This window comes from Lycorma delicatula, chromosome 7, assembly GCF_047948215.1.
Source record: "Lycorma delicatula isolate Av1 chromosome 7, ASM4794821v1, whole genome shotgun sequence".
In the NCBI taxonomy this organism is placed as follows: Eukaryota; Metazoa; Arthropoda; class Insecta; order Hemiptera; family Fulgoridae; genus Lycorma; species Lycorma delicatula.
The window spans coordinates 71,615,428-71,627,510 of NC_134461.1; the positions used below are offsets into that span (position 1 = coordinate 71,615,428).

The following is a 12,083-nucleotide window of genomic DNA, read 5'->3' on the forward strand; positions in this document are numbered from 1 at the left end:
AAACTTTGGCCAGAGTTTGTGTTTATGACTGAACTTCATTTATTTACAGCTAATAGAATAAATTTTCTATAATTTATAGCTATTATATTTTATAGCATTTGTATACTATTTTTATAACTTGTGCATACGGTGTTTGGAAATTGGAAGTTTTGCCAACACTCCCACAAGTACAGTAATACACATTATATTTAAATAAACTTTTGGGAAAGTAAAAATATTTTAATTTTTTAATACATAAAAAAATCATCTACTGACTTAGTCTAGTTTAATCTTGAATAAAATGATAAATGTACAAATTAGTTTTATTTGTATGATTTTGTATTACCTCTAAAGAATATTTCACTCATCATAAATCTTTTTCGTATTTACTGATAGTAGTAATGAGATTTCAGGCTAGCATTGATTTAAATTCTAGTAACCCAAAATGTCGTAGAGAAATTTTTGTTTATAAATTTGGTTTTTGGGACTCTTCGAACAACGTATCTCTTTACTATCCTTTAATTTGCCGTCGTTTTGGCTCCGCGTGGATGTTGATGATTTCGTGTTCTTGTTGGTTCAGGTAATTTTGTTTAGAGAATTAATACTGATTTTTTATCGTTTTAGTACGGATATAGTAACGCATATTAGTTAGTTGCCTTCAAAATAAAGTTTACGTGTTATATTGTGTAACCGAAATATGGTACTGTATGTAATCTGTTTAGGTTATGTTCACTGTAACTTGTCATAACGGTAAATCATTTTCTATTATTTTTTTAATCGTATCGTACAAATGATATTTTCTTCTACATTTTAGCACTGTTTGCAGGATTTTTCTTATTTTATCCGATTATGATTAGAACATTTTTAAAAATTTAGGTTGTTTTTTTTTTTAATAAATTTTTTCCACCACTTCCAAGCTTTTGATTAGGTGTGTAAATAATTAATATAAATATTTGCAATTTTTGGAATTTAGACATGATTATATTTGGTCATTATTTTTGTTGTGCTATCAAAAGAAAAAGGTTTGATGTGTTTTGTTGTAAGATACTTCCTTTTTATGTATTCTGTCATTTTATTTAATTTTTTTTTTTTAGCTTAACGAGAATACCTTTTTAACCTTGATCAGGACTTTAATTTTTATTTTTAAATGGATTTGATAATACCTAACATTCTAAATTCATTTTATTTCAAGTGAGAATTCAACAAATTAACTTTTTACTTTAAATTTGTGTTATTAAAATTAACAAGTACTGTTACCTGTATTTATGTTCCTAATATATTGATTATTTTGCAGTAATAATTATAAGGCCTGAGAGATGCCACGAGGCAGTAAAGCCACAGAAGAAACTGACAAGTTAACTAGAATTGCTATTGTTAATTCTGATAAATGTAAACCCAAACGTTGCCGGCAAGAATGCAAAAAATCATGTCCTGTTGTTCGAATGGGAAAACTTTGTATAGAAGTGACATCAAATGATAAATTGGCATCTATATCTGAAGAACTTTGTATTGGTTGTGGTATTTGTGTTAAAGTAAGTACATACCAAAACTGTTGTAATTACTTTGAGCTGTACAAGTGTAATTAAATCTCATTTATTTTACTATGTTAAACCTTGATTTTTATTCAGTCACCTTTTTTTAAGTTTAGGTGAGTAATTTTACAAATATTCCTGTCCATTGTGAGAAAGTACCTTTTATATCTGTTGCCATAATAATTTGTTTAGTTGAATGTTTAATTGTTTTGTATTGTATACAAAGAATGTCTTATATTTTATTGTTATTCGTCCATAGGAAACTAGTAGCCTGTATTTATAAGAATTGGGAGCATCATAACTATATAAAACTTAGTTATGTTAGACATTTATATCATTATAGAAGTTTTGTCATAGTATTAATAGAAAAGGATTTTTTTTGTCCCCAATCTTATTTTATCATGATTTTTGTTGGCTATCACTTAGTCCAATTACACCTTTACATACCTACCTAAAAATATTACAGATATTTCAAATTGTTTTGTGTTTATTATTTTCATTGGTACTAGTGATTTATAGAAAATGACCACATACAATATAGGAAAATTAATCTCCTAACAATTCAGGGTGACTTATTAAAGATGATAAAATTAGATCAGATGGATTATTTATCTATGTTGTATTACATATGTAATTAACTGGTATTGGAGTTTTATTTACAAAAGAACATGTTTGTAGAGCTTAGACGTAATCTTGAAATTATAAGAATGTATTAACCTTTGTAAGACTCACGTTATGTGTATGCATTAGCTACTGAAGTATTCTTTAAGATTTGCAGAGGAATACTAACATTGTGTTAGTACTCTGAGAAAATATTTTCTCACTGCAATTTGCTTTAATCTGTTTTATTATGTTGAATATATAAAAAAAATACAGAAAAAAAATCATGTTACTTTTGCAAGTAATATGACCAAATCAAATTTCAATAAATGGTGAGTTAGTTGATAGATATGTTGCTAGTGATAATGACAGTATTTTGTAAATAAGTGTTGAACTTTGGATAGAAGTAGCAAGATTACTTTCTATCAAGAATGGGCCTTATCAACTTCAGAGATTATAAAAAAGACAAATTAATTCCTGATTTTCAATAATTATGAACCATGCTACTGAAGACCTGATTAGTTTGGTTTGCAGAATAACTTATAATAATGTTACTGAAATGTTTATTGATTTTTGTTATTCAATTTTAAAAGTACTACTTGACAAGCATTTTTTATATTTTGTTTGTAATTCCATTTGCTTCAACCAAATCTGGAGGTTGTGAAGATGGTTAGACATTTGTACAAGTGTGTGGGTATTGTGGGAATTATGTTGAAAAATAAATATAATACACATAATACTACCAAATACATTAAACCTTTATATATAATATTTTTTCAGCTTCTGCAAAGTACAGAATTATAGAACACTCTTACCTTTATGTTTTCATGTTCAAAATGTTTTTGAGCCAAAGCCCATATTCAGTGGTGTTTTTTTAAAAATTTATTTATTAATTCTTATTTTTTTACATTTACACATAAAATTTTAGCTTTTTCCTTGTAAAAATTGTTTATTGATAAAAAAACTTAAAAAAAGAACAATTATTTGTTCAGAATGTGTTTTCATTCTGAAATACATTTGTATTACACAAACTATTTGGTTAGTGTAATACTTTTTCATTTTCTTGAGAACAAATATTAATTTTTATTTTTTTTTAATAATAACACAAACACACACATATGCATACAAGTTGCTTTATTACACTACCTATGTAATTATTTTGTAATGTTGTTCTATGAGTTTTGTAGAGTGCCTCATCATGTTAAGTCATGGCCACGAAGTCTCTTTCCACATAAAGAAATAGATATGAATTATTTGTTTCTAGTTGATTTAATTATTTTTTTTACATAAGAATTAAATTTCATCTATATGTGCTCCTCCCCTGGCGGCACAGTTTTATCAGTGGCCAGTGCATTTAGTCATTCATTTCCATGTTAAAGGATCACATATACAAACAGTCTCTGATAGTAATTTTTAGCGTACCAACATTACTTAGTTGCAAAATAAGGTATTTTTCTTTGATAATGCCCCAAAGGGTTTTATCACTGACCTCTAAAATGTTTATTTAAAAAATTCCTTATCAACTGTGTATAATGAGCTAAAGCTTCAATGTCAAAGCTAGATTCTACTCCAGTTGATCAAAGCTGAGCAATAAAATAATTTTTAAACATGTTAAGGTATGAAATTCTGTTAACATTTTTCAAAAATAGTATTGTCCTATCAGATGCATTTCAGATATTGTTGTCTACATTTGATGAGGTGGATTTCTTTATAAAAGTGGGGATATTCTGTACACAAAAATATGTGTTCCAAGGTATATTAATTAGGTAAATGACACACTCATCAAAGAAGAAAAGTGGTTTCCTTGATTGAATGTTGGAAAATCCCTTAGAAGAGCTTTATAACAGTTTTTCCTTAAGTGATTCCTGATCAGAAAGCTCATTAGAATGAGCAGGCTTAAAATGTTTAATCCAGGATCTTTTTTCATTATTTTTTTTGAAGTGTTGAATGAGGTATTTAGTTCTGAAACTCCTGGTTGACGTACGTAAGGGAGATTGTAAAGAGAATCCTCAACAATATCAGAGCTATTCAATTGACTGGGAGGATATCCTGATTGTTTCAAATTGAAGACCGACCAGTAGAAAAAGCTTTTTTATTTCTTCTATCAGATTACTGATAGAGATTTCTTACCAAATCTCTGAATGAATCTGTCTCTTATGTTTTAATATATAGTTTTTTCATTTACGTCTGTATGCTCATGTATCCAAACATTAGTTACAAGTCTTTCTTCTATTGAATTCTCGCTTGTGTCTGCCAATTTAACTTAACACTACAAAAAATTCTTTCTGAACTTGTGAAAATAACATCAACGAAAGCAGCTCCTTTCAACAGCCTTTACTATTACCTAATGACTTAACTGTGGAGTCTGTTTATTATATCATGGAGAGGAACTTTGTGGCCATATTTTTTTTTTTAGTTAAAAAAATACCATATATTTGTTAAAAAATTGTGATGTTGGGAAAATTTTTGTTGGAATAGGTTTACTGACCATTCATGTTTGTATATATGTATATAAAATGTTATATTTGTAATATTTACATTATAAAGAATTTATATATCCTTAATAAAACTAATTCAGCTCTAATATTACATTTTGTGTTAAGTTATTATTCTTTTTGGTGGTGGTGCTGGTAATAATACTAGCAGTGGTAATCTAATTAATTATATAAGTTACATTTTGGTTTGTACTACATGTTAGGTTTAAGATTTTTTCCTTGAATTCTTCTTTGAAGTCACAAGGATTTGCTTTATATAGTCCATTTGAAGAGTAATTATACACCTATATAAATGTGATTATATGTAGAGGGATTATATTCTATATGCTGTAAGTAGTGTTTTCTCTAAAGGTTGGTAATCCTGCATTGTACGCAGTTTGCTTCCATGAGCCAGTCTGGCTGGTGACCTAAAGATGAGATTTGGTTTTTTGTGTGGTCACTTTTGAACGATTTAGATTGTGTCTTTCCATATGGGCTCAGAATGTTGTTAACTTTAGAACAGCGAATATTTCTTCTGTGAGAATGGTGAATAAATACAGATAGTGAAAGCCATTTTCCATTAGATTTCCAGATACACCGGTTCCTAATTGACATAATGTAAAAGTGCTAATCAAGAAATTTAGTTGGGAGATGGGATTGGTAAAGGACTATGAGTGAAGTGGTAGACCATCAGTACTCTATGAAAAGGAATTGCAAGACATATGAGCTGCTATGCAATGTAGCCCAGCAAGTCCATGCAAAAGATGGCCCCATAGAAAAACATTGGTGTTGCTACTGCACGCAAGGCAGTTCATAAGAAGCTTAATCTCATCTCATATATATAGTTAAAGCAATTTAAAAAAGTTATTGCCACAGACTGAAAAGTGGCATTCAATTCAATAAATGAAGTGGCATTCATTCAATTATGTAAATGATTTCATAGGAGAGCCAATCAAGGATGAAGATTTATAAATGCTTGGATTTAACAAGATTGTGTGACAATGCATACAAGACAGTCCAGAAGTTAATGCAAGAGGTTTCAGGAATCAAATTATTTCTAAGGACTTGTGGCTACTTTGTTTTCTGGAATTAAGTTTGCTGGATTTTTATTTCTGAGGTTATGCAAAAAGTAATGTTAATCGGGGAAACTTCCAAAGCTTTCAGGAACTTCAAACTGTTATGTGTGATTGCACCAAGTACATTCCACATGAATTATTTATGAGAGTCTTTACAAGAAGAAAAATAGGCAAATATGTTTTAATGTTCATAGGGACTTTATCCAACAACTATAGTAAGGTGTCATTATTACATTTTGTACTAGTGCATGATTAGATAGAATGACCTGTAAAAAATAACTTTTTCATCTCTGAAATTTTTGTTAACATTGAATGGACTCACCATAACAACTGTGAGCTTCTGCCGGATCCCTAGTTATATTGGAATTTCAGGCAATGAGTGCACTGATTGTTCGGCAAAAGAGGCTTGTTTGTAGCCTCCTTTCACTAATCACGTTCTATTTTGTCTATTTTCTAAAGAGGGGGTGGTTCGTAACATGTGGCAAAGTGAAAGGAATGATACCATTGACAGTAAACTTTGTCAGAACACTGTGTCACCGTGGAGTTCCTAATGCAGGAATAACCATTATTTGCCGTTTGTGAATAGGCACACTAAACTTGCTCGTGGACACCTCATGAATCAGACCGATGTACATAACTGTGCTTGCTGCAACTGCCAACTAATGGCACACCACATCCTTGTGGAGTGTGTTTGTTATATGACATTGTGTCAGAAGTTTAATAAACTAGGGGCTAACATCCGAAATATCTTTGTTAACAATGTATCAATGTTATTAAAAATTTAATTATTCTTATCTTTTTTCATTTATTAATTTTTTTCATCTATTTATGCTACATGGCATATGCCAGATGATAATTTTCTTTTTTTAAGTTACATTTTTAATTTTATGTTTCTTTGTGGTTTTATTTCAATTTTTGCATACTATGTCATGGGTGTTTTCCATCTATGTTGTGTTACTGTTGTTTAAATTGTAAGTTAACTTTTTAAATTTATTTACTTTATAAATATCATGTTTGTGGTGCTGATTACAACACTTTGTTGGGCGCTCAGAGAAAAAAAGTTTTTTAGGTAATATTGTCTACAGTCTAGTTTGATAATTAATTATATTTGTGTATTTTTAAATTATTTTTTATTTTTTTTTTTTAGTGATTAATTTTACTATTTAATTTTAATAAAATATTTTTATTGTTGATTTCTTTTTTCTAGAAATGTCCATTTGAAGCTATCACAATTATTAATTTGCCAAGTAATCTAGAAAAAGACACTACCCATCGTTATTCTCAAAACTCATTTAAATTGCATAGATTACCTATACCTCGTCCTGGTGAAGTGCTTGGTTTAGTTGGAACCAATGGAATTGGTAAATCAACTGCTTTGAAAATTCTTGCTGGTAAACAGAAGCCAAATCTGGGGCGTTATACAGTAAGTGATGTGTTAATTGGCTAAAGTTTGTTGTTGATAGTCCACTTTTTTGTTAAAAATATTCAGTAGGTTATTTATTGTATCTTTGCTATCGTTGTAAAAATTGATGCATTAGAAATGAATAATAAGTGTTTATTCAGGCTGGTTTGTAATATGTTGATCAATGTGCGATACACAGAAAGATTTTTGGGGTACATTGTGAGCCGTTAATCTGGGAGTCAGCTGATACTGAAATACATCAGATTTGTATTAAATTAGATTTAGACACATCACATTCATACATATCTACCAATTTTCACTTTTCTTTATGTTATTTCTGAATCTACCAGAATAGTTTGTTACTCATTAAATTTTTATAATTTTACAAATTTATTAAATACTTGACGTCATTTTTTTCTGTTTTCTGATGTGTAATTTAAAAAACAAAACTTAATTTGTATGCTTGCATTATTTTATTTCTTTTCCATTTTTTCCCTACAATTGTAGTTTGGCATACACAAAGGTATGCCATTTTCATGTGCCTTTCTAAAGGTCAAGCAAAGCTTAAAAGGTTGTAAACTACTGGTGTAGATGATGTCAGGAATGAATTCTGATTATGAAGTTAACAAATGTGCTAATTTATGGATGTCAAGAGGAACTGATATTAGAAAACTGAAAAAAAACCGAAGCAGTGTCACAAATTAGAAAATAAATAATAAAAAGAAGTGGTTATCAATAGTAGTATTTAAACAACACAAGTTGTTCACACAAGGTGAGTAACTTTAAACCAAACTGCTACAGACTAAACACATTTGGGATATACAGCAATTTATGAACGAAATGAAAATTTTATATTTACTTTGGCAAAAGTTTACATATTTATCATATATTTTTACAAAAGATGTTCAAAGTAGTGTATTGTACAGCGATGCACTTCAGAGTGTTTTGCGACAAAATCAGCTGCCGCAAAACTTTGTTGACAATACTGTTGATTTCTTGTTGAACGTTCGTCTTCAGTTCATCGATAGGGTCAGATTTGATTCAGAAATTCTATTCTTCAAATAACTTGAAGGAAAAAATTGCAAATAGATAAATTTAAGGAAAGCAGAAGCTTCAGTCCTCTATTGACAATTTATTCTTTAAAAGCTACATGAACACATGCTCATGAATTGTTTCATGTGTCACACATTGCTCCATCTTGTTGGAAGAAACTGTACTTTTTTCTGTCCTGTAACCAAGTGTAGAATTGTACGATATACCTTTGTATTAACAGCCCGATCAAAAAATATTAGTTCCCCTATATGATTTATTTAGATTTTTAAATTTAGATTTATTTAATAATATTATTTGTTTTTTAAAAATCAGCTCAGAAATTATATATTTTTGTGGTAGAAAATATTTTAATTTAAAATAAATTAGAAGGTAGATCTTTTTGATGGTTAGATAAATGGTAATGATTGGAAATTGGTTAGGTATAGTGGTTAGTTAATTATAACAATAATTTGTAAGCCTGAGATTGTCGCACTGATATCTTTTATCACAGCAATATTAACTGAATGATTAAACACATAATTTTGAATTCTACATTGAGTTTCTTTATTTTTTATTAATTTCTTTTTTGATTTAATAAAAAAGTGTCAAAATGTGAGGATGGTTTGCATCAATTACTGTTTTCCTGATTTTTCATGATTAGCAGTAGAGTAGTAAATTATATATATATATATATATACCATGTATCTCATGAAGAGGTATATGCTTTGATTTAATATCATTCGCCCATTCCATGGCCAATACTGTTGAAACTTTTAATGAAGGTTTTAAAAGTGTTTGTGAAAATTTTATCCTTCTAGTATTTATAGAAGCAAGATGGTGGCTATCATTTAAAAACATCAATTTCAGATAAACCAAATTTTTTATTCATTACAAAATAGCTGGTTAAAATGATTAAAAACAATTGATAATTAGAAATAGAATAATTAAAAACAATTAGATAATTAGTGATGACTAATTGTTATTTTCTTTTATTCAGTTTGAACAGCAGTTCAATACATAATTTTTTTAATCATTTTTACCAGCTATTTCATAATGAATAAAAATGTGTTTTATCTGAAGTTGATGTTTTTTTTTTTCCCATTTTGTTTCTATAAATACTACTAGAAGGTTGAAGTTGTTGCAGAACATTTTTAAGATCTTTGTTAAAAGGTCAGTAATGTTTCAGTAGAATCGGTGGGGGAATGAGCGAGTGAAACTAAATCAAAAGTGTACTGTATATCTCTTTGTGGGACACATGGTATAAATATCTGAATAAAATATGTATCTTTATTTGATGTTATTTAAAAGTAAGAAAAGCACTCAATATGTTTTACCTCTGCTATGTGGCATGTATAACGAACAACAGATTTTGAAAGAAAGGTTTAATTATTATATTAGAAGTTCCAGAAAGTTTGAAAAAAAATTGATTGGTATTGGAGAAATTGTTTGCTTTTAAAAAGAACAAAATGTGGATCTTTAAATGTTTGTTCACATCAGAATTGTTGTTGCTAATTCTTAAGCTACAACCTACAATGCGTTGAACCGATATGTACAAGCTTGTAATAAAATGTGCTGAAAACACCTTACTACTCAGTCTGAAAACTCAGTGTCTTTAATGGAAAAGTAAATCCTACCTAGTAATATATTAATAGCACTAGCATAATAAATATTAATACAGCCAATTCCCAGTTATCTTAGATAATAACCGAGAAGATGATTGCAGTAATCCTAAATTATAGTAGCAAAATTGTGGTTGATCTAAAAATAATATTTAAAAGTATGTGTTAAAATGACCTAATACTGTACTGGAGTACTGTACAGTGCATGTACTATAGTACATGTGTTGTTATATTAAGGTAGATAGCAAATAATAAAATACAGTACACTACTCTGCACTGTTACGTACCTGGTAAAAGTAATATTCAGAAGTTTATTCAAAATACATATTAAAATATAACATATTTTCAGCATCACTAATATTATACATACAGTAGTATGTGTACTGCGTAATGCATTAACAAACACTCAATAAAACTACAGTAGACAGAAAAAAAAATACTTAGACATAAAAAAAATCAATAAATTTTACATTTTATCCTTTCAGATTTAAAAAAAAAATAAGATGCGATTGTTGTTTTAGTGACTGAAAACACTTAATTGAACTTCATAGTTTGCTTAATAATATCACACAATGAACTATTGTCCTACCATATCCACAATGGGCTATAGTATAGCATTATCTTATACAAAACAAGTATACATTCAAGTAGCAATGGCTGGAGTAAAATCTATCATGGATGATGAAAAAACTAAATTTTTAACTTTAAAAGTTAAAAATTTCTGATAGGCATTGTGGTTAAACCAATTGCAGATAATCAAATGTTGATTAATTCAAAAAACTTGATTTCAGTTGTCAGAAAATTAAATTTAAAAACTAAAAATTAAAAAAAAAATTTCATTATATTATACTAGTTTTTCCATTAAACGTAATCTACTGGTTTTTTAAAAATTCTTAATAATAATAAAAAAAAAAAACACTTAAGCAGTTACTATCAGACTGTATACATAATAAATTTTTCTGTCATATCCTCTATTAAATATTTGTTTAATAGAAATGGTAAGGTAGAATTCTAAGAACCTGATGTCTATGTTTTTCTAAAAGTTAATCAAACTGATACATATTCTTTTAGTTATATATTATCTAATTCATATAACTGGTTTTAGCATTGGTAAAAGTAAACAGAATATGGTTTATTCAGCCAGTCAAGTCATCTTACTTTTTTCACGATTAGAATTTAGAGCTTTATGAACCATGACTTATGATATGAAGCATTATTGAGAATTAAAGGAAGGTTGGGAATTAAATTTTCATTTGCCCATTTCATAAAAATGTTTATGATCATGTTGTTAAGATAGTAAACTGTACTGAACTGGCTTTCCGAATTAACATCATGTCCAAAATTAACCCATTTTTGTAGATTAGGATATTTCTCTAATAATAAGGATTATTATTAAATAGTCATATTTGTTATTTGGCACTGTAACTTCTTCATTGCTATCATCAGATTATGACTATGTAGTTGAATCTTAAGTTAAAATATATAATTTGCTCAAATAAAGAATTTGAAGCATTAGCTTTTCTGTAATTAATAATTTCCTTGAACTATTCAATTATCTTTCATTGAATTTCAGTTTATCACTTAAAAGTTTCCTGTTATTTTCAGTTTTACACTGCTTAAAACTTAATTTTTTCATAACTACTAAAGTAGTATCACTACTTTTAAAATCAATAGCAGTCTGAAGTTCTTAATGTGATTTTTTAAGGTAGATAAATTATTTTTTCTTTGCATAACCTGATAACTGTTACTTTTACAATGCCTTTATCAAAACTGTCTTCATTTCACTGATAGGCTTTAAATATTTTTTGTACATTGTTAATGGGAACAAGCATGTGGTGATGTTGACTGAAAAAGTCAACATCTTTTTGAAAGTTTGAACCCTGTTATCTCTTAATTCATAATTAACAGCAGTTCTTTCATTGCATTTTTTGATGCCTATTTGTTTTTCCAAATGTTAATTTTTTTTATAATTTCTTCATGCAATGATAAGCACTATTGACAGTTTTGTCCGAGTGTGAAGATTTTTTATTCTTAACTATGGATTTAAATTATCTCAAAAATATGGCAGTACCAAACTATTGCTTGTTTTAAAATCAAAAATCAGGAATTTTTTTTGTTTAATACATGTACATCAAAAAATAATATATATAAAAAAAATGTTTCATTTCATAAACATTTTTATGAAATAGGCAAATGAAAATTTAATTCCCAACCTTCCTTTAATTCTCAATAATGCTTCATATCATAAGTCATGGTTCATAAAGCTCTAAATTCTAATCCTGAACAAAATAATACATAGTTATATGATAAATATGACTATGTAGCCTGTATTTATCATATAACTATGTAGCATAACCCGTGTGCAGTTA

At 28.3% G+C, this 12,083-nt stretch overlaps 1 protein-coding gene across 1 annotated transcript in view; it reads left to right on the forward strand.

Moving 5' to 3' along the window:
- The first annotated feature begins 415 nt into the window (after positions 1-415).
- pix (ATP-binding cassette sub-family E member 1 pix) overlaps positions 416-12,083 on the forward strand; it is a 36,497-nt gene continuing 24,829 nt past the window's right edge. Inside the window, exons 1-3 of the mRNA XM_075371843.1 lie at positions 416-559; positions 1,274-1,511; positions 6,869-7,084. Of these exons, the coding sequence (XP_075227958.1) occupies positions 1,296-1,511; positions 6,869-7,084 (432 nt within the window). The 5' untranslated portion in view covers positions 416-559; positions 1,274-1,295. The remainder of the gene's footprint in view (positions 560-1,273; positions 1,512-6,868; positions 7,085-12,083) is intronic.